Source organism: Suricata suricatta, chromosome 2 (assembly GCF_006229205.1).
Source record: "Suricata suricatta isolate VVHF042 chromosome 2, meerkat_22Aug2017_6uvM2_HiC, whole genome shotgun sequence".
In the NCBI taxonomy this organism is placed as follows: Eukaryota; Metazoa; Chordata; class Mammalia; order Carnivora; family Herpestidae; genus Suricata; species Suricata suricatta.
Window position 1 is genome coordinate 160,538,497 of NC_043701.1, and position 23,034 is coordinate 160,561,530.

The following is a 23,034-nucleotide window of genomic DNA, read 5'->3' on the forward strand; positions in this document are numbered from 1 at the left end:
AACATAAAAATAAAAAGGGAACAAACTACTGATCTGTGTAACCGTTTAGATGAATCTCAGAGGCATCATGCTGAGTGAAAGAAGCCAGTCTCAAAAGTAACACACCGTATGACTTTATTTTATGACCTTCTTGATAAAACTACAGTGTGGGGAATACATCCATGTTGTTGACAAAGGTTGGGGTGGCGAGGAGGCTGTGGCCACAAAGAGATACGAGGGAGTTCATACAGGACATGTCCTGTATCCCAGTTGTCACATCTTCACAGTGATTACAGAAATCTAGACATATGTTAGGGGCACCTGAGTGGCTCAGTCGGTTAAGCGTCCGACTTAGGCTCAGGTCATGATCTCAGGGATCGTGGGTTCGAGCCCCATATCAGGCTCTGTGTTGACAACTAGCTCAGAGCCTGGAGCCTGCTTCAGATTCTGTGTCTCCCTCTCTCTCTGACCCTCCCCTGCTTGCGCTGTCTCTCTCTGTCTCTCAAAAATAAATTAAAAAAAACAAAAATTTAAAAAAACATAGACATATGTTAAAATGTATGGAACACTATACCAAAAAGAGACAGTTTTACCAAATTAAAGATGTACATGGCTCTGGAAGTGTCAAACCATGGCTGTGAAATTTCCCTAGTCTTTCCAGAAAGTACAGTTATAGCAACTTGATGAAAGCTCAGAAAAATCTGCCCCCTGCCCGCCTCTCAATTAAAGATTATTTTTTCCATCTAGACTTTTATATCTTAAATATACTAAACATGACCATATTTTTAAGTTTATTTATTCATTTTGAGAGAGAGCAGGGGAGGGGCAGAGATGGAGAGAATCCCAAGCAGGCTCTGAGCTATCACCTCAGAGCTCAACATGAGGCTCCATCTGATGAACTGTGAGATCATGACCTGAGCCGAAATCAAGAGTCAGATGCTCACCTGCCTGGCTGATTACCCAGGTGCCCCAACCATATTTTTAAAATGACAGGCCAAATCATATGGAATAGTTAGGTTCCTAAAGCAGCAAGACTAGATGACTTTACATTTTTTAAAATGTGCTTTAAAAAAGTATTTTATATATTTCAGTTTTTTCTATATTTCTGTTCCTTATATCTCAACCCTCTACCACTTCACACACACAAAGGTTTTTCTCTAGGTTTTTCCTACAAATTGTACATCTCTAGGTGGGGGTAGGTGGGGGATAAGAAGCAGGTTTTATACAGCTGATGTGATCACTGTACATACGGCCTTGGAAAAATGCTACCCAGTCTGCCAATTAATTAAAGCATTAATCTGAGGAGCAGCCGGGCTGGGGAATGTTTACTCAAAGAGGGGAGTGGTAGGAATTGAAGCTCCCTGCATTTGCATGAAAATGAAGGGGCTTAGAAAACCCAGCTTTCTTTTGTCTTTAAAGGTGGACAGCCTTGATACTGTCCCTAAATCTTTCTGGGCAATTTAGGAAGCCTTTTAGGGAGCTGGTCTCTGAAAGACAGAAGCACAACCTAATCTAGAAAACACACTCTATAGAGCAGTGTAGAGAGCAAGTCCAGTGTAGTGCAGCTTCTCACACTGGAATGAAACCTTCTAAATTCAGGAGTACATGCTGGTAATTAGGTAGGATAGATCTAATGGTTTCACAAATTTTTAAACTGTGTTCAAATCCCAACTCTGCTTCTTATTAGCTGTGTAATTTGGAGCCAATCACGTAGTTTTCTAAGCCTTATTTTTCTCATCTGTAAGATAAAGATTATGAATTGCTCCTTCCTCTCAGCGCAGTTACCCTTTGCTTTGCTCTATGCAGAAAGGGACATAAAGACAGCAGCTCATCCTAGGACCTCTTTGGCTACATTGGCTATACTCGAGATGAGGTTTATCCATGTGTCCACTAGGGAGAGTGGGAAAGTGGACATGGAAAACTGACCCAACAATATTTGGTGATATTAAAGAATTACTCTTAATTTTTAAAATTGTGGTAAAATATATATAACATAAAATTTACCATCTTAACCATTTTATTTCTTTTTTTTGTTTGTTTATTTATTTTTAGGGGCACCTGGGTGGCTCATTTGGTTAAGCATCTGACTTTGGCTCAGATCATGATCTCACAGTGTCAAACTCTGTGCTGAGAGCTCAGAGACTGGAGCCCGTTTTGTATTCTGTGTCTCCCTCGCTCTCTGCCCCTCCCCATGGACACTCTGTCTCCCTCTCTCTTTCTCTCTCAAAAATAAACAAACATAAAAAAATATTTTTAAATATTTACTTATGGGGGGTGAGGGGGAGAGAGAGGGAGACAGAGGATCCAAAGTGTGCTTTGTGCTGACAGCAGACAGCCCACTGCAGGGCTCGAACTCAAGAACCGTGAGATAATTTTTGACCTGAGCCAAAGTAGGTTGCTTAACTGACTGAGCCACCCAGGCACCCCTATTGCTAATTTTTTAAGCATGATAATGATACTGTGGCATTTTTATTTAACTTCTTAATCTTCGAGCTACGTACTAAAAATTTTACAGATAAAATGATACATCTGTGATTTCCAGGTAATCCAGAGAGAATAAGATTGACCCAGCAACAAGAACTCTAGCCTCATGGCACAGATGAGAAGAGCCTTTTTCTAGAGTTTAGGTTTTGTCAGATGGCATCACTTCATTTGTTTCTTTTCTTACAGAACTCTCAGAAATTGAGCCCAATGTGTTCCTCCGTCCATTTCTGGAAGTGATTCGCTCTGAAGATACCACTGGCCCTATCACTGGACTGGCGCTCACTTCTGTCAACAAGTTCCTATCCTATGCACTCATAGGTAAGAACTCTGGCTTTGTTGGATGACCACAGCACTCATTCCCTGCCTCTCCTGGGGTGGTCAGGTTTTAGGCAATGATCTGGTGATACTGGAAAGTTTCTCCTAGCCATCTGTTTCCTTTTAGGAGAGAATAGGACTGTTATTGGTTACTCATTATGCTAATTGACTCAGGTCATGCAGTGTGGGAAGGGAGGGAAAGTTTCCTTGGGATTCTGGTTTCTTTGTGCTTTGGGAGGAGTTAAGGGTATGGTCCCCTTAGAGGTTTGGTTTGGTTTATTTTTAAAATTATTTTTCAAATATATTGCTTACTTATTTTAAGAAGATAAACAATAAAGTGACTAAAAGAAAAACTAATGGTTTTCCCTCTTTCTCAGTGTTCATTCTTCCTTAGGTAAATAATGTTGACAGACTGATTTGAATCTCTCTATACCTTTCTCTACATGTATACTATATATAAAATGTCATTTAAAAAAATAGGATTATGTGCTGTGGATTTTCTCCTTTACTTAAGAGTACTAGCTTAGAAAGATGCACATGATATAATTATTCATCTGATTTATTCTTTTCCCCCAGTTTTATTGAGATATAATTGACATATAACATTGTATTTATTTAAGGAGTATAACATAATGATTTAATATATGTTACAGATGATTACCACAATAAATCTAGTTAACATCCATTACCTCATATAGCTTCAATTTTTTTTTCTTGCAATGAGGACTTTTAAGATCTACTCTCTTAGCAACTTTCAAATATACAATGTGGTTGTTTTTTTTCTTTTAAGTTTACTTAAGTAATCTCTGTACCTAACATAAGGCTCAAACTCACAACCCTGAGATCAAGAGTCTCATGCTCTTCCAACTAAGCCAGGAAGGCACCCCTCAAATACACAATGTAGTATTATTAACTGTAGTCATCATGTTGTACCTTACATCCCCAGAACTTACAAATCTTATAACTGGAAGTTTATATATTCTTCTTTTATTGTGGTAAGATATGTGTAATATAAAAATTGCCATATTTATCATTTTTAAGTATCCAGTTCATTGGCATTAATTACATTTACAGTGTTGTACAACCATCACCACTATATGTTTCCCAGACTTTTTTGCCCCAAAAGAAACTCTAAACATTAAGGAACAATACACCATTTCTACTCCCCTCGAGCCCTTGGTAAGATTTTTTCTTCTTAGTAAAGGTGTATAATTTCTATAGTATAGATATAACATCAGTCTTTTTCTTGATTAATATTTAATATTTAGGTTTCCTAATTTGAGCAACTTACAAATAATGCTGAAATAAGCATCCTTGTTCATATGTCCTTATTTATTAATTTTCCTTTGTATGATAGATTCCTGTACTTGAAATTTTTGGATTAAAAGCTATGAGCATATTATATTTCCATATGTGCTACCAGGTTGCTTTCTTAAAAGCTTATAGTATTTATACTTCCAACAGTAATGTTTGAGAGTTTCCATTTCCCCACACTGACACCTGGACTGAGTATTAGCACTATTCATTTGTACTAAGTTGATGAGTGAAAACTAGTATTTTATTGTTTTTTTTTAAGTTAAACATTTGAATTTCTTCTCTATTATTTTACTGAGTTGTTTTTGTTTTCTTATTAATTTATAGGAGTTCTTCGTATAATGAGAATATCAACCCATTGTCTATCATAGTATTACAAATATTTTCTCCCACTCTAGCCGAAATATTTTATCCAGTCTGTTGTTTATCTCAGAATTTGTTTATGGTGTGTTTTGGATTCCTTTTTAGTTGGTCTTGTCACTCAGGATCCTGAATTCCTTTTCCCCTTTTGCTAGCCCATGCACGGGGATGAAGAACATAGAAAACAGCTGTCTTTGTTTCTAAGTAAGGAGATAAGAAAAGAGCAGCTTAGGCTGTTGCTAGCTAGAAAAAAAAAGGGAGGGGTTTTGATTCAGGGCAAGAAAGCACTTTATCTTTTCTAGAAAGTGGGATTTGCTTAGAAGCATTCAGGATCCTGAGCAGAAATCCTGAGTGCCACCTAGGTTCTAAAGAGGGCTGTCCGTCTCTCCAGATACCGTAGTCTTGGCTTCATACTTTTCCTAAGCAAAACTCAGGCCCAGCTACTTCCCGCCTTGCCCTGAGCACCACCTGCAGGCCATCTCTTTCCACAACCTCCAGCGGCTGCCCTCTGTGCTTCTTCCCTCTGCTCTTGACAGTGTTACTCTCTCCCCTTCCTGGACTTGGCAGACAAGCTTGTCATTGGAGACCTCAGGCCAGCTGGTCACTGGAGTTTCCTGTGGTGGGAAAAGAGAATGCTGGAGGTGGTGATTGCAGTGGGCATGAGAAAGGGGGCAGCAGGAAGGAGTGTATGAAAACCAGAAGGCAAAGGAGACGAGATTGGCAACTTTCCCTTCAGTCTACTCCAGAGTGGCTAGGAAAGGAGGGCATTCTAGGGAAGGGGTCCTGGGGAAGACAAGTTCTGCTAAGTGAGCTCAAGCCAAACAACCTTTTGTTTAGGCTACCCTAGAAGAAACTGTCCCTTACCTGTCAATCTTGTGACCCAAGGCTTCTAGAATTATTTTAGATCCTACTCCAAGGATCAGCCTTTTGTTTGGCCCCACACAGCTGCCAGACCAGGATTTGTGTCACTGATTGCCTGGCAGGCTCTGCCTGTGGTTCTAAAGACCTATCACTCGTACCTGCCTTTTTTAGAAAATTAACTTTGCTATTTTATTCAAGCTCAGAGGATAAGAGCTACAAAGAGATCAGTTAAACTACTTTAACAAGGGAAATTACTGAAAGGGGGGAAGAAATAGACCCGTAGGAGCCTTGTGAAGTGGGAGCAAAGCTGCCATTCACAGAGCTCTGAAACCCCACACAACACTGAAGACCTGGATTTCCTGTGCAAGGAAAAGTCCTGCTATGGATCGTGGAGGCTTGAATAAGGATGGTCAGGCAAGGGCTATAAGAGAAGACTCAGGCAAGGGCCTTCAGGTTATAAAATTTCCTGAGTTGAATGGGAGAAACATGGAGAGTTGGGGTGATAGAAGGAGCTAGTATACTAGCTAGTAACTTCTGTATACTAACATATACTATGTTACCATCATGAAATTGGCTTTCTTCTGCATGAACTGTACGTAACCACTCCTGATGCTGAGTGGGGCATTCTGCATAGACAAAGTCTTTGACCAGGTGTCAGAGACTAACCAGGACAGAAGAGAAAGAAGAAAACAAATGAGAATCACTTATAATTCATGAAAGTCTTCAGGCTTGTTACAAGGGAAATGTTCTGGTTTCTCAGCTATACCCCTGAGCTTTAGGCTTAGGAACTCTGTTAATTTCAAGTACCAAGAAAGAAAGAGTGATAAGAATTTCTTTTAATTCTCACTGCTGAAAACTAGGAGGTACACCATGCCCTCTCTGGAGCAACCTTTCTCTGTCACTCGCAAAGCCTTGCCATGTCCCTCCTTTTTTTCCCTACTTATGTTTCCCTTTCAAGGATAATCCAGGCAGTTCTGCAAGACCTTTGCGGGCCTCGATGGAGGCCACTTCTCTAGCTACTTCTTGTGGATATTTAGCAGATTAATGGGAGCAGTTTTTCCCTTGGCAGTACTTGTGTTGGTTTCCAGCATGGTGCTGGTTGTCTGATCTAGCTTCTCCCCTCTTCTTTTTCACTATTAAAATTCTCTCTTCCTCCTACTCCCCAGTCAGCCAACCTCCAATCCGGTTTAATTTGTCCCCCTTTTCTTCTAATGTGTGTTTAGGTGAGCCAGTAGAATGATTCTTGCACCGTGTAATATTGTTTTAAGTAAGAATGAAACCAAAGCAAGAAAAAGTCTCTGATTTGCCATAACGTGGCTCCCAGATATAAATATTGGAGGCAGTGACTGTCTATTTCTTCCCCTTAATCTCCTACCTCACTTGCACCTGAACACAAAACTCCAAAAGCAACCAGAGAGAGATGCGTTGAAAGAGAACACATAAACAGAGAAAGTCTACAATCTTGGTGTACAAAGGTCTGGTTCTAGTTGGCCTTTGCTCTGGGCCAAAAACTCCTCTATTTCTAGGTCCTTCCTCTATGAAATGAGTAACTTTACACCTGTGAGTCCAAAGTAAAGTCCCCCTGAGCAGCAGCAATAACTTCTCTTGGGATCTTGTTAGAAATGCACATTCTCAGGCCCCACTGTAACTCTACTAAATGAGAAGTTCTCAGAGGGGACCCAACAATTTGTATTTTTAACAAATCTTATCGGTGATTCTGATATCTCCTTAGGTTTGAGAACCATGGTTTTACATAGTGGGATTTGTGCTGAGGAGCTTTTGAAAGCCCGTTAGGAGCAAAAATTCTCAGGTAGCTCAAGTAACCATGGGTTAGGAAATTGAAGAGGAGAAAAACAAAATCTCTCAAGGCAGTCCCTATACAGGGTATCTTGCCTTTCTGTCTCTCCTCTCCATACTATTTACTCTTTTTTGTTGTTGTTGTTGTTGGAGCAGATCCCACTCATGAGGGCACAGCAGAGGGCATGGAGAACATGGCAGATGCTGTCACCCATGCCCGTTTTGTGGGCACAGATCCTGCCAGCGATGAGGTTGTCCTGATGAAAATCCTTCAGGTAAATGGAGGGGAAGAGCAATTAGGCTAATGGCCAGGAGCTGGTGCTATCGGCTCTTCTTACCCAAGACTGCCGGAGGCACGAAGCTGTGTTTTGACTCCACTGGGGCTTAGGGAGCTACTGTGTTTCTAAACAAGCAGCTCCGGTACCCAGAGTAAAAGCTTTTCTCTGAGGAAAATAATTAAAAGCTTTAAATGAATTGATATCAAATACCGGAAGCCCTTAATACACTTGTACCTCTGGCAGACCATATCTGCCATCCACCTGTTGGGCTCATGGGCTAGGGCTGGAATGAGTGCTGAACTGTGTCCGGGTCAGGGAGAGTAAAGGCACAGTCCCCAAGTTAAGTTCCCCCTCCCACCACCACCCCATCAAACTCAAGTGAGGTCAGCACTCTTGCTAACCTCTCTTTCTCACCCGAGTGCTTCCGTAGGAGACTAAAGGAACAGGAGGCAGCTTCGCCCCTCTCAGGTACACCCCACGTTACCCAGCCTGCTTCGTTTATCGCTGTATCTCCTCTTTCTTCCTGGTAGGTGCTGCGGACTCTGTTGCTGACCCCAGTGGGTTCCCACCTAACCAATGAATCTGTGTGTGAGATTATGCAGTCTTGCTTCCGGATCTGCTTTGAAATGAGACTCAGTGGTAGGTGCTTGAATATTGGGCCTGTCACCATTCCAAGGGCCAGTGTCTATGAGTGTAAATATAGGATGCTGTCTCTGAACCCCAGAGAGGTGGAAAACTCGGGACTTGTCCTTCACCTACCTTGTGGAGCCAAAGGGGTCTAGAAGTCTTTACTTGACTATTGTGCAGCTAGAATAGAGACCTTAGTTCATTGTGCAAGGGCAGGAATTGGGATAGATCCCCACCTGACTTAGCCCAGGCACCAAATCTGCCTCCCTTGGGCTTTCTGTGATTGACACCAGCCTACAACCTTGAAAACACATCTTGTGCCCCTCTCCCCTCCCCAGCCCTGGTTTTTTCCCTTGTCTCAGTAGTGCCACCTTGTGGACCAGTGAAGTTGTGGCTGCCAGGCTGAGCTGGAGCTGGTTTTAATAAGTTTGGCATAATCCTTAGTAAACAAGGTTTGGAGGGGAGTCTGCTCTGAGAAGCCTCCTGATAATAGCACGGCAAGTAATGACACCTGTGTTATTTGTTTTTGCCTGTGCAGAGTTATTGAGAAAATCCGCAGAGCACACTCTCGTAGACATGGTGCAGCTGCTCTTCACAAGGTAAACCTGCTGCTGTTTGCTTCAGCCCGGCTGCCCAGGCCTCTTGAGCCTGCCTGCTTCCACACAGCCACTTCAGGGACCTGGCCAACCCCACAGCCACTTCAGGGGCCACTGGATTATGGATGGGGGTAGTTCACTGGGCCCAGGGTTACTGAATAAGGGAGAAGGAGGAGGGAGCTGGCTTGGCCTCAGAGGGAGGCAGGGGGTTATTTGATCTAGGCTGACAGACCTTGTTCTGCTTCCCAAACTTGTGTCTGTTTCTGTGCAGGTAGCAGCTTGGAAAGGGAACACAGAGAGGAAGCCAAATTCAAGGGAGCCTGGAACAGGGTGCTGAGCTCCCAGAGCTCAGCCTGATTTCTGTGAGGAAGGACCAAGGCTGGGGTGACAACCTTGTTGGCCAGATTCTCCCAATTTTAGCACTGAAAATCCCCTATCCCTGCAAACACTTCATTCTCTGGCGAACCAAGACCACTGGTTACCCTCAAGGCCCTCAATTTAAGAGCTACGAGGCCTTTTTATATTATGCCTAACTGCCTGTTTCCTACACCGTTTTTCAGTAGACTAACTTTGAGAAGAGCTGACTGAGGCAAGAGCTTTAAAGCCTCCCCTAGGGGATATTAATAATGGGCTGGCTTATGTGTCTGTGGGGGCTGGGGTTGTATAGGAAATCAGTGTACCTTCTGCTCAATTTTGCTGTGAAACTAAAATTTCTCTAAAAAACAATCTAGTTAAAAAAATAAAAAAATTCCCCATGGGATCTCATTTTGCTCTCAGATCTATAAGTAATAATTCTTATTATCTGCCCCTGCACTCTACTGCAAAACGTTCTTACTCTTCAGGCTCTGATTTATTGGTTAAAAAATTCAACCTGCCGTTTACTCCTCACACTATGCCCAGTCTCCTGGGGCTTTGACAGACTGCCCCATCCCCATATTGTGGCTTTCATCAGTACTTGTTAAGTACACCCAAGCAGGAAGGAGTCGGTTTAGGATGAAAAGAGCCTCCACACTCCACAGGCATTTAGTCACTTTGCCCTGGTGACTCCCTCTTTTCTAAGAAAGTATTATACGTCCCCCAACTTCTTCCTTTGATAGGTTCTCAAAAGGATGAAATCAGCCTACTTCTCTTCCTAGCGTTTCCTAAGGGAGGGCATGCTCTGGCATCTTTGGAGTGTGGCTAGCATGCAAGGGAGATTTGTTGTTATCCCTAATGATAGTCCATGGGGTTCTCTATCTTGTAGGTTACCTCAGTTTAAAGAAGAACCCAAGAACTATATGGGTACCAACATGAAGAAGGTATGACCTGCTGTCTTTCATCCAAACTTTGGTCTCTCAACTTTAGTGCTATGGGGATTTTCCTCAACACCCTTGCTTGGAAAAAACATGCTTTTGACTAGACAGGTCTGCTTGGAATGTAGAAATAGCTGTCATTCCTTTAGTGAGGAATTTATTCTTTCCCAAATATCTCTCCTTCCCCAACTTTTCCTTCCCAGTCTATCTTTATTGACCCACCACATAAGCTGGTGAGCCAGGCCTTCATGGAAACTTGGTAAGGCCCATCAGGTTGGGCTAAAAGTGTATGTTGACAAAGGTGAACGTCTTGCCATCCCCTCCAGGCCCAGACTTGTCAGCAGGGAGGAGGCCTAAGGAGGCTATGCCTTAGGTCCTACCCTAATGCTAGATTAGAATGGGCTCACACTTGGGCTTGTCTCTATTGATGAGACAAATCAAGCCTGCCTCTAGATCAGAAGGTTCTCAAACTGCTACAAGAATGTGATCAGAAGAATGGCCTCTTTCTATTATAAACTGAAGTCCTGAACTTCACAGACCTCTTATGAGAATTCTACTTGCACCCCTAAGAGGTTCTGCCCCTGGAGATGACCCTTGGCTGTTTGGTGCATGCACCTGACCTTTCCTTCTCCCCAGCTCTCCATCCCTATTCCTGCCCTGTGCCCTATTGGCGTGTGTCTGAGTTTATTTCACTTTGTTTAAATCGTTCATTTGCCTGTCTTTCACAGATTTCTCCATGTCTCCTCAACAAACTGGAGCTAAGTAGTGGGGAGCAGACCAAAGCCCTGAACCAGTTAGAGAGGGTACTACTCTTTAAGAACCTCAAGGTCTCTCTCCCTCTCCCTCTCCTTTCCCTCCTTTTTATTTATGTATTTATTTATTATGTATTATGTTTTATATATATGTAACATCTGGGTCGCATTTCCATTGTGCAGAGCACAACTTACCCATCCCTAATAACACAGCACGGTTTTGGAAGAGTTGCATGTGTTTGTAGCTTTGCAGTGTTGGGAATTTCCCTGGGGGGGCATCTGGTTGCCTAAACTTGGAAGGACGCTTTGAACTGGTGATATATCATGTAGTGAGCCTAGATAGAGAGTTTGGGTCCTGCTGACGTCTCATGCGGATGTTTAATATCTACCATTTTGGGGGAACTGTGAGGGACCTCTGGGCAAGGCCCTTTCCTCTTCTGCCCTCTCCTTGTCTCAGACCTGGCATATGGAGCTTAAGCACAGTCTTTGGCTCTATTTAGAAACCTGAACTGGGTTTGGAAGGAAGGACAGTCCCATCTAGCTGGGACTTTTATTTTTCGTAGTTAACATTAAAGGGTTCATTTCCAGGTGTAGGACTCTAGATGGAGGGGAAGGAGCTGGATAGCTCAGGATGGGTTCTGCAGAGATGCTCTCTGTCCCTTAGAGGTCGAGATGTAGAGGAGTTTAGGGGAGAGGCCCAAGTTAAAGATTACCCCTATCCCCATATCCCTGCTTTAGGAATAAGTAGGAGAGAAGAAGGTATGGGCTGTCTGTGTCTAGGCTGTCTGTCACGTGAGTGTACATTCTGGAGCTGTGGTTGTGAACATCTAGGTCACTGAAGATTAAAAGAACTGTGTGTGTGTGTGTGTGTGTGTGTGTGTGTGTGTGTGTGTGTGTGTGTACACACCTAGGTAGATGGTCCCTAGGCCTGGATTCTTTTTGCATGCACTGTGTCAATTTTCATTTGTGTGCTTGACTTGTCTCAAGTTGCAGCTCTCTTCGGTGGCCTGCATTTTGCCATGATTATTAACCTAGGACCTGCCCTTTCTTTGTAAAGCTTATACTGCCCTTTGGAAATACAAAGTTATATGGATTAGGTGTTGGAGGGTTCTGCGAACACCTACTGCCCACCCCCCCACCTTTGGACAGGGAGCATAACTGTACTTTGTAAGGGCTGAGGCATTTGTGAAAACTAGCAGCTTCTCATCTCCTACTCCAGCCAGAAGACAGAGAATGCTAATTGATCAGATAGGAGCTAGCTTTGCAGAGGTTAAAGAAGGAAACAGGAAGGACTAATCCAGTGTCAGAAGGAATCTTACTGACTGGCTTCCCAGTGGAAGTAGGACCACCTAGAGTCCCTGAAATTGGGAGTCTGCTTAGAGAGAAATCTCACAAAAGTGGATCCAAATATTAGTACTTTTTGGATCTCAGTGACAATTGCCAGTAAAGCTAGTAGGTTCTTGTTTTCCCTCACTGATCTCTTGAGTTTCTTAACTCTCTGTCCATATGTTTGGCTGACTCTTAACTCCCAGAGCATTTCTTTTTTCACCGTGAACTTGTTTCAGATGAGCTTCAGCGGTTACTAGAGAGAGCGTCCTGGTTCCTATTGAGCCACAGTCCTTAGAGTACTTGAAGTTCCATTCTAGGTATATGACTGTAGGCATTCTGGAGATGGAGGCATAAGTGTAAATCCAGTGTGAGGTTGTTGCTACATTAGTAAGAGCTGCGGGTGAGGCTCAACTCTTGGACCTCTCTCCTTTCTGGGTGGAGCTTTTGGTAAGGAAGGAAGAATTATGTGGTTTCTAAGCAAAGGATTAATGATTACCCAGGTACTGGAGGGCTTGGGGGAGGTTGAAGAAGGAGGCCTATCCCCCAAATGCTAGAAGGAATTGAACAGGCCAGGGATAACAGGGTATATTTGGCTTTTAGAAAGAGGCAGGGAAGAAAAATGCTCCTACTCTCTTGGAGGCATTCTGATGGTTCCTCGACCATTACAGTTGCCCAGTCCGGGAATGGTTTGCCAGTCTAGTAGTTTGGTATAACTGTGGAGGGACTGGTCTCAAACCCTAACAGAAGGCATCAGGACCAGGAAAATGAATTGGGCTTAAATAAAGTAGCTGTGAACTGAGGATGGAGAAGATACATAAAAACTTATATCCTAGAGTAGTTCCCACAACAGGTTTTAGAGATTTCCCTTTGCAACTAAAAGGAAACTATAGGAGGAACAGAAATACAGCAGGAGAGAAAGAAGCAGAATAGAGCAAGGTCCAAGAAATCAGCGGCCTTACCATCTGAAATCATAAAACTGCATCTAGAAAGACCCAACAGTGAGAAGGACAGGAGGTCTCACTGATGTACCAACATTGGGAGTAGCAGCATGACATGATCCTTCATCCTTAACTCCAAAGATCAGCTGGGATACCACTCCTTCCTTAACTCCTTCCTTGACCACTTTGATACAAAAGTTTCAGAAAGTTAGGGATACGTTTAGGATCTAGGCCCTGTTCATGAACCAATAGGAAAGCTAAGAGTGTGACAGGGAAGGAGTAGACTCTCATAGTTGGATAAGAACCTAGGAGTAGAAGGCTGTGCTACAGGTAGTAGAGGAGCAAAGCCCTGGAATCCTGATCTGAAGCCTCAGGCAAAGGAACCTCTGCCTGTACCTTTCCTGTAAGAGGGTCAGGCACCATCTACAGGACTTAGGATTGCCACTCAGCACTCAGGGAAGCAGAGTTCTGTGACAACTGAAAAGCAGAATATTTAGGAGGCCACCAGGCTGACCTGTGAAATGGCAGATGTAGAAGTCAGGCTGAAGGAATAGGAATGTGCTCTGATGGTCTAGATTCTTCCGTTGGCACAGCCATGGCATAGGTTGCTTTCTAGGGACCACTAGGAATAAAAGAAGGGAGATTTCTAGGGAGAGTCTTAGTTTGAGTACCAGTGCTAACGGGGTATGATATTTCCAGCTGAAAATGAGAGCAGGAGGCATGAGTGATTCATCCAAGTGGAAGAAGCAGAAGAGATCCCCCCGGCCTCTGCGCCATATGACCAAAGTCACACCAGGTTCAGAGCTGCCCACCCCCAATGGAACCACCTTATCCTCTAACCTCACTGGTGAGTGCCCTGGGTTGCTTCCTCTAATTAGAACAGATAGAAGAAAACTTTCCTCTCTCAGGGATTTTAACATTGAAAACTAGCCAACTGAGGAGCTTTTTTGATCTTTGTGCTAAGAGCAAAAAGGGAAAACTTCAGGTCTGTTTAGAGTGTGACCATTCAGCAATTCTGCAGTAACATAGGGTTGTTATCCTTCCAGAGGGACTCTCACTGCTTTAGAGACCAGGTATACAGAGATTAGTATGTGGTCTAGGAAAAGAGCCCCTGATGCTCTGGGGGTATGTTTTACGTACAGAGTCTCTTTTCTTCAAGACTCACCTACTTTGCTTGGCAGGAGGAATGCCCTTCATTGATGTGCCCACTTCCATCTCCTCTGCAAGTTCAGAAGCTGCCTCAGCAGTGGTCAGCCCCTCTACAGACAGCGGCCTGGAGTTCTCCTCCCAGACCACCTCCAAGGAGGACCTCACTGACTTGGAACAACCTGGCTCTCCAGGGTATAGCACAGCTACAGAGCCTGGCAGCAGTGAGCCAGGGATGCCTGAGCAGCCTGATTCCCAGGTATGGCTTTAAGGCCCCTCTTTAATCTCCTAGTGTGGAATTGGCTTGACCCTTTGCATTCTGTATCCAGGCCTTGGTTCAAAAGAAGGTTAGGGTTGGGGGGTGTTATTTTTATTTCCTAGAATCAGCTGTGCTGTCTAGAAAATCCACAGCATGACTCACTGTAAGAGGTAGCTCACGGGATTTATCGAGTTTTGCATACAGGCAGTACTAGGCAAAGGGGAGGGAAATGGTCACAGCTTTGTCTGGAAGATAATGATATAAATCGCAAGCCTATGAGAACCTCTGTTGCCTCTGGAGTTCCAGTCACTTTAGGTCAGTGGTGCCTCCGGAGGTGTTTTCTGCGTCTTTCTTCACACTCCTGCCCTGAGCCATCTTGCATTGATTCATAGCTCACTGGCCCTAAACCTACAGTCTATTAGAGACATCTGGAGCTTAGACACTTCAGGGTTAAGTTGCAAGTTGCTCTTGCTTCATCCCTCTTCCTATCCCCCTGCTACTGGTCATAGCAGGAAGGGGTCCATGTGGAAAAGGCCCAGTCAGCATCCGTGGAATCCATCCCTGAAGTGTTAGAGGAGTGTACGTCCCCTGCTGACCACTCTGATTCTGCCTCTGTCCATGACATGGATTACGTCAATCCCCGGGGTGTACGCTTTACACAGTCCTCCCAGAAGGAAGGTGAGTTCTCTTGGGCAGTCTCTGCCTATTCACCTCCCCCATCCTGAGCATCCTGAGCCTAGACCATTTTGGACCCAAGGTGCCTGCTGTCCAGATTCTAGGCCATTTTCTAGTCAGGAAATGGAATCAAGTCATGGGACTCCGCCCTGAATGGAGCCCTTCCCCAACCTATATGGAGAGGGACATTGATGGACAGTAGGAAGTGAGAGTGAAAAATAGAAAGCTTGAGACTTTTAACAGAAAGTAGAGTCATCAATTCTGATTCCCTTCAATAAGTGAGACTGGTCTTATCTCTCTAGAAAGAAAACATTTTTTTTTTCTTGAAGAGAATCACTTATTTGAAATTGCCTTGTATAATGTAGGGCAGTCCAGGCCAAGCTATGAAGCCAGTTGTTTCCTGGCATTCCCACTTTACTTCTGGCTTTCCCCAGGTACAGCATTGGTCCCCTATGGTCTTCCCTGCATCCGCGAACTCTTCCGCTTCCTCATCTCTCTCACCAATCCACACGACCGCCACAATTCAGAGGTTATGATCCACATGGGACTGCATTTGCTGACAGTGGCTCTTGAATCAGCCCCTGTAGCCCAGTGCCAAACCCTCTTGGGCCTTATCAAGGATGAGATGTGCCGCCACTTACTCCAGGTAAGACTGGATTTCTAACAGAGCTCTGAGCCCCTGGCTGTTTTTCACAGTGTCTCAGGGACCAGGGGTAGCACAAGGAGGGTTGGCTGATTGTTGCAAAGTGTATAGGATCCAGGAAAGAATCTCCCTCCCCAGTTGGCCATTGGTCATCATCAAGAGGATTCTGCTAGTTCCCAGGGGACTCTGGTGGCCAAAGAGAAATATAGGAATGGCTAGATATAGAGTTCCCTTAGAGTACAGGACCTTAGCGGCAACTTCACAGAGTATATTCTCCTGCTTTTCTCTTGGTTGAGCCATAGGTTCAGAAACCTAATGACTTAACCCTACTCTGATCTCCAGCTACTCAGTGTAGAACGACTAAATCTTTATGCTGCTTCGCTGCGGGTATGCTTCCTACTGTTTGAGAGCATGAGGGAGCACCTCAAGTTCCAATTGGAGGTGAGTTTCTTGAACTTGGATGAAGAAAAACAAATAGCAAGTTGTATAGCATCTTCAGTGGGGCCAGCTCTGTCCTGATGCAGGGATGGGATTTAGGGACTCCTATAACAGTGCTTTTAGCCTCTGTAGTTTGGTTCATTGTCTGGCCTCTTTGGTGAAGAAATCAAAGGAAGACCAGAGAAAACTAGTTGGCTATAAAATGAGAGAAGCCAAATATGAGGACTGATGGACAACCTCACCATGAGTGGGTACAGCTTTTCTGCCCAGCAGTTCCTCTGCAACGCAGGCAAGTCAAACTGGCATTGCCACTAAGTTGCAAAAAGGAACTCTGAATAGAACTAGGAAGGCTCCCATAGAGAGCACAAAAAGAGCAATAGGCAACTTGTTTCGGATCAGGCATAAGAGCCTGTTAGCAAGCCAGGCCTCACCCCAACGTGAAGGCCAAAGAGAAGGATGGACTGTCTTTAAGGATCTGTTAATGCATGCCTTGTGGCTGGGCTTCTCCTTGTATTTCATGTTTTTCGTGTCTAATTTGTCTCTTCTGTCTTGAATCCTTACCCTACCCAAATGGCTATTACTGGGTTATTGCCAGATGTACATCAAAAAGCTTATGGAGATCATCACTGTGGAGAACCCCAAGATGCCTTACGAGATGAAGGAGATGGCACTGGAGGCTATTGTGCAGCTCTGGCACATCCCCAGCTTTGTCACTGAGCTCTATATCAACTATGATTGTGACTACTACTGTTCCAACCTCTTTGAAGACCTCACCAAGCTGCTGTCCAAGGTGCTGAGCATTATTACTGGCCTCTAGAAAGAAGGCTCTATTAAGGAAATCTCTTTGATGGTAGTGAGCATATTATACACAGGGAGCGAAACACGTGAGAGCTGGGGAGCAGGAAGAAAAAAGGCATTTTCTCAGGGCAATGTAGAAATTATAGGTGGTTTCAGGACTTTTGGAAAAGGGTAAAGTGTAAAGTATTAGCCTCAAGTCTACTGGGTATGTTTATTTTCCAGAATGCCTTCCCTGTGTCTGGTCAGCTCTACACAACACACCTCCTGTCTCTTGATGCCCTGTTAACAGTGATTGACAGCACTGAGGCCCACTGCCAGGCCAAAGTCCTCAACAGTCTTACCCAACAAGAGAAGAAAGAAGCAGCCAGACCTGGCTATGAAACAGTAGATGGCACCCGAGAAGCCAGCAATAGTGAGAGGCATTTCTTTCTTTGAGGATCCCTGAGATCTATGCTTATCATTTCTCTACTCACTGAATCCTCTCTCCTTCCCTTATATCATTTCCACTGGGGCTCTTCCAATTCTGTGTTTCCAGGATTTGGTGGTTTGAATCATAGGGCAGGCAGGCAGGGTTGCAAGACTCATGGGTTTGTCCTTTTCTTCTCTACACTTTGGCTTTCTTGTTGAATAATAATAGTAACAACAACAACAACAACAAATTATTAATTGATAATATCTATTATTAACATAATTATTAAAATACTAATTATAATTAAGTTATTTAATTAAAATATCACTAACACAATGTTATATTAGTTTCAGGTGTACAATAGAATTATTATTTCTTTATGGGAGGGAAGAGAACCTAGATTAAAGGATATAGGACTTCTGTTCCTGAGAGCTCCAGGCCCTAACGTCCCCCACCCTAGTATCTGCTTCCACCCTAATTAATCTTCTCTGACATCCCCTTGAGATGGAGGTTGCAGATGATCAGAGAATGGGACTGGGCAATCTCTATTTAATTATAGAATTTAGGGGCACCTGAGTGGCTCAGTTGGCCCAGGTCATGATCTCGTGGTCCGTGAGTTCAGGCCCTGCAGTGGGCTCTGTGCTGACAGCTCAGAGCCTGAGGCCTGCTTTGGATTCTATGTCTCCCTCTCTCTCTGCCCTGACCCCACTCACACTCTGTCTCTCTCTCTCCCTCTCTCAAAAATAATAAACAAACATTAAAAATTTTAAATAAATTATAGAATCTACTGCTTGACTAACCTAACTACTTGTTTGGTCTTAGGTTTGTCCTATTCAGGGCTGGGACCTATGTAGGTCTATGTGGGACCTATGCAGGTCCCCTTGGCCTGGGAATCAATTTCTCCTGCAGCTCTGCTTAACTTCCTACCCCATCTTCACTTATCTTCTTCTCTGTTACCAGCTGAGAGAGCAGCCAGCGACGGGAAACCTGTAGGCATAGCCCCAGACGTCCCAGGCCTACACTTGCCAGGTGGAGGGCGGCTGCCAGCAGAACACGGGAAGCCAGGATGCAGTGATCTGGAGGAAGCTGGTGACTCTGGGGGTGGGTACTGGGTACTGGGTACTGATCCTCAGCCCCCTCAGCTGGAGGATCTGGTGGAGAACAGAGGGGCAGGGAGCACAGACACCCTAAGGCAGTATATGAGTAAACCTTAGCTGCTCACTCATGCCCTCAAAACTGGAGAGAGGAAATTAAATGTTTGGAGCCCTAGAAGATAGGATTTGTAAGGAAGACTGATGAAGTCAAAATTTCTGAGGCATTCTTTTTTTACTGGAGTATATTGGCAGCCTTCTAAAAGCCTTCATAAGACCTCTTATGGGTTTTTTCTTCTCTTCCACCCATCTCCCATTCCTAGCTGACAAAAAGTTTGCCCGGAAGCCACCTCGATTTTCCTGTCTCCTGCCAGATCCACGGGAACTGATTGAAATTAAAAACAAAAAGAAGGTATATGTAGCGCTCTCCCCAGAGCTTAACTTCTGCCTGCCTCTGTCTGGGTGTCTTTTGTAGGTTTTGTGTCCCAAAGATTAGGGAGAGTATAACAGCTCATTGAATGGTTTCCCAAGGCTAACCTTTGCACTTGTTGGGACTTCAGCAATCCCCCAGTCTCATTTGAAGCCCTTCACTTCTAAGCCTTGTAATTAAGCATACCCTATTGTGTGCCCCTGGGCACATGCTGCCCTAGGTGACAGCCGGATGTTACTGGTGGTAACAAGAGCCTGGGACCTGGTATGTAGGTCACTGGAAGTTAATTGGTATTCTCAAGCTCTGGGGTGAAGATTGGCAGTGAAAAGGAATTGACATGTATCTGCTGCTTTAGTAAAATTCAGATAACTGTGTGTGTGTGTGTGTGTGTGTGTGTTAAGACTAAGAAAACCTTCCCTCTTTAAAAAAAAATATATTTCTTAGAGAAAGAGAGGGAGGGAGACAGAGAGAGAAAAAGAACATGCATGCGTGCATGTAGTGGGGGAGGGGCAGAGAGAATCAGAGGGAACTAGAGAATCCCAAGGCCAACGAAGCTCTTCGCTGTCATTGTGAAGCCCAGCACCGGGCTTGATCTCACAAACTGCAAGATCATGGCCTGAGCTGAAATCAAGAGACAGATGCTTAACTGTCTGAACCCCTCCGGTGCGCCAAGAAAACCTTTTTTCCTCTTATGGTCAGCCTAAATGACTTTGGTTTATCTGTCTTCTTGATTGCAGGGCTGTGACTAGACACATGAAAAGTAGAGTTATCATCACAGTTAGTTCACCTTGTCCTTAAGAGCTGGGAAACCAAAGTAAGAGAGAAATCCAAACTAAGCTGTAAACCGATCCCAGGATGACTATACAGCTGGCGAGAAGAGAACCTTCTCTAATCTTTCCTCTACTTTTCCCTGGTCCCCAAGTTGGTGGAGAAGGGCTGTCCTATGCATCTTGGGAATTCAGAAATGGGTGAAAAGGAACTCCTCAGTTAGTTCTAATTAGGCATGAAGATTGGGGAAAGCTAGAGCCGGTATGGTCCAGCCTTAGTTTTGGAGTCACTTAGAATCACATGCTAGGAATCCACTAGGTGACCAGCTGTGGACCGTGATGGAGCCCAGACTGGCCTTGTCTGGTTTAGGAGCAGAGCACTTTGTGACACCTCTAGTATTTCTCCTCCAGCTGCTAATCACTGGTACGGAACAGTTCAATCAGAAACCAAAGAAAGGAATCCAGTTTCTGCAAGAGAAAGGCCTCCTCACCATCCCAATGGACAACACAGAGGTAGCCCAGTGGCTCCGAGAGAACCCTCGGCTGGACAAGAAAATGATTGGAGAGTTTGTGAGTGACCGCAAAAACATTGACCTGTTGGAGAGCTTTGTGAGGTGAGGAAGCTGTAGGAAATGGGGGACATAGTTGGTGATCAAGGGGCAGGGCACCCCTCCCTCAAAATAGTCTCAGTCAGTTCCTGCTGGTGACATAGTTCACATACTCTTCCTCTTCCCATGATTTATGTCTGTTGGACTTGAAGGAGTCTCCAGCAAGATAACTTTGGGAGCCATTGCATTGTGCATAGAGAGCATTGCAAAGGGATGGAACGGGGTGACTGAGCACAAGGTAGGTTATAGGTTCCAGTGGAGGAGGTTTCCAGGCAAGAACTCACTGATGTGGACAGGACTAAAGTTAGGAGTTGTCAGATTCTACTCTGTGTTAGAGATGACCAGGAGACAGATTTCCTTTGCCAGAGCCTTGAGCCTCCTCTGTTCTAATATAAGAAGTTTAGAGGGACTGGAGCTAATAGGGAACCCAACATTTGCAGCTTATATATCTTTAGTCTCTTCATCCTTCTTCCTTTCCCTGTAGCACCTTCAGCTTTCAGGGTCTGCGGCTGGACGAAGCTCTTCGTCTCTACCTGGAAGCCTTCCGCTTACCTGGGGAAGCACCAGTCATCCAGAGGCTGCTGGAGACCTTCACAGAGCATTGGAGGGTGAGTTGAGTGGCAGACCCTGAGCCCAGCATCCCAAGTTCATTTGACTGAGGGTTTTTATGGCTTCAGCTGCTGTCTCCTAAGAAAGCTGAGAGCAACATCAGTGAACTTTGCATAGAGAGGCCACTTCTGTTAAGGAGTTGGCAAGGTTGGCGGATTTCTTGCTGGGAGCCCCACTCTACCTAGCATTGGCCAGTGGGTTGGTAGTAAAGGTTGGATTGGCCAGAGAAGGGCATTGACACAGATGGGGTCTTTGCTTTTTCAGAATTGTAATGGCTCCCCATTTGCCAATAGCGATGCTTGCTTTGCCCTGGCCTATGCTGTCATCATGCTTAATACTGACCAGCACAACCACAACGTTCGCAAACAGAATGCACCCATGACTCTAGAGGTGAGTTGGGATCCCAGCCAAGGCCGAGAGGGTCCAGCACAGTTTTGGGGGTGTAGCAGGAAGGAGATGGGATTTCCAGTGGGCGCAATGGACAGAGTTTGTCCAGGGGAATCAGAGAGGGCTGGCCAATCCAGAAGAACTGGGTTGGGAGGTGTGTTCTTTCATTTTCCATCTCCTAAGTCCTATATATGGTATCCAGGAGTTCTTTGGGTGGGGCTTCAGCATTGACACATGAGGGGAAAAGCTTATTGGTCTCTCTAGGAGTTTCGCAAAAACCTAAAAGGTGTGAATGGAGGCAAGGACTTTGAGCAAGACATCCTGGAGGACATGTACCATGCCATCAAGTGAGTATTTGTGGAAAATAGTTTGGCCTTTCTATTAAGCAGAAGCACACTGCTTCCTTTTCCAGATTTTAGAGTCACACCAGACTTCAATGATTCATATGCCCTGGATATAGCCTTAAGATTCAACTGAGCAGCCTCCTCTTTCCCATTTATTCTTTAAAGAAGACTGAACAAGACTGGAGCTCTAGGATTCTGAGTCAGGATCTAAATTGTCCCTGCTAACTAGAGTATGATGAGCTCGTTTTCTGAATCCGAAGCAGCTAGATTTTCTTGTCCAGCTCACAAAATGCATTCTGAAACTGGTAGAAGACCCAAGATGGGCTCTGGAGGGTGAGATTTGGGTCATAGGTCAGAGATGGGCATTTAGGTTTTTCACTGTAAATCAGAAAAATAGAATTGTTAATCCTCTCATACCCAGAAAGAATGTGAGATCTCGCTAGAAAACTAAAGGCCACAGTTAGAGATAGAGCTTTGAGATTATGGGGGGTTTTTCGACACTTCCTTTTTTTCTCCCTGGTCCCACTGGTGTGTAGGAAGCAGACCACTGAGCTGCAGATTTGGTGACCTCTCATTGATGGATTGTACCAGTATGGACAAAACTTGTCCTAGTTTGGAACCAGTCAGGTTAACAGCAGTGCACCTACTCTTTCCTTTACCTCCTGGCAGGAATGAGGAAATCGTGATGCCTGAAGAGCAGACAGGCTTGGTTCGGGAGAACTACGTGTGGAACGTGCTGCTTCATCGAGGTGCCACCCCAGAAGGCATATTCCTGCGTGTGCCTGCTGGCAGCTATGATCTTGACCTCTTCACTATGACCTGGGGCCCCACTATTGCTGCTCTCTCTTATGTCTTTGACAAAAGCCTGGAGGAGACAATCATCCAGAAAGCCATCTCAGGCTTCAGGTAGCCCAGCCTTGGCTTGGTCTTGACCTCCTCCCACCTCTGTGAGTTAACATGGTTGCCTCCGTGCCTTTCAGACTCTTGCTCCTATGTTTTTTAGAAAGGGTTTTCTCTTGAGTGTTTGGAGGGAGTCTGAAGCTGAGAAAGCTCAGTCTTAAACAGACTCAAGAGTAGAAGGTTTCTTCCTGGAACTGATTGGGGAAGAATCCCAAGTAAACCTCCTCAGGGACTTGGAAGGGCTGCCTGGCCTTGCGGTGACTCACTCTATTTCTGGGATATGACATTACAGGAAGTGCGCCATGATCTCCGCTCACTATGGCCTCAGCGATGTATTTGACAATCTCATCATATCTCTGTGCAAATTCACAGCTCTCAGCAGTGAGGTGAGCAGCAGCAAGAACTGTGTATTCAGAGTTCCAAAGGAGAGACCTCTCTTTTAACCATGGATCTATCCTTATCTTTGGAGCTGTTTTCTCTCTCTCTTTCTTACACTCTCTCTAGACTGCAGTAGCACTAAGGCCATTTCTGTTTCACACCCCTTAGGATGAGAATAATGTCACCTCACGTATTGCACCCCTTAGGATGAGAATAATGTCCACTCATGT

At 44.6% G+C, this 23,034-nt stretch overlaps 1 protein-coding gene across 8 annotated transcripts in view; it reads left to right on the forward strand.

Annotated features, from left to right (window-relative positions):
- The window catches only part of GBF1 (golgi brefeldin A resistant guanine nucleotide exchange factor 1), a 122,234-nt gene that overhangs the window by 88,240 nt on the left and 10,960 nt on the right, over positions 1-23,034 (forward strand). For 2 of the 8 annotated variants that reach the window (XM_029932451.1, XM_029932453.1), the window contains exons 4-24: positions 2,650-2,781; positions 7,267-7,385; positions 7,919-8,027; positions 8,554-8,614; positions 9,855-9,909; positions 10,632-10,706; positions 13,622-13,769; positions 14,104-14,327; positions 14,837-15,005; positions 15,437-15,648; positions 15,988-16,086; positions 16,679-16,873; positions 17,104-17,293; positions 18,251-18,391; positions 18,705-18,793; positions 19,990-20,192; positions 20,671-20,794; positions 21,060-21,185; positions 21,447-21,529; positions 22,196-22,432; positions 22,719-22,812. In XM_029932451.1, the coding sequence (XP_029788311.1) occupies positions 2,650-2,781; positions 7,267-7,385; positions 7,919-8,027; positions 8,554-8,614; positions 9,855-9,909; positions 10,632-10,706; positions 13,622-13,769; positions 14,104-14,327; positions 14,837-15,005; positions 15,437-15,648; positions 15,988-16,086; positions 16,679-16,873; positions 17,104-17,293; positions 18,251-18,391; positions 18,705-18,793; positions 19,990-20,192; positions 20,671-20,794; positions 21,060-21,185; positions 21,447-21,529; positions 22,196-22,432; positions 22,719-22,812 (2,885 nt within the window). The remainder of the gene's footprint in view (positions 1-2,649; positions 2,782-7,266; positions 7,386-7,918; positions 8,028-8,553; positions 8,615-9,854; positions 9,910-10,631; positions 10,707-13,621; positions 13,770-14,103; positions 14,328-14,836; positions 15,006-15,436; positions 15,649-15,987; positions 16,087-16,678; positions 16,874-17,103; positions 17,294-18,250; positions 18,392-18,704; positions 18,794-19,989; positions 20,193-20,670; positions 20,795-21,059; positions 21,186-21,446; positions 21,530-22,195; positions 22,433-22,718; positions 22,813-23,034) is intronic. The other 6 variants (XM_029932455.1, XM_029932457.1, XM_029932456.1 and 3 more) reach the window with 4 other exon arrangements.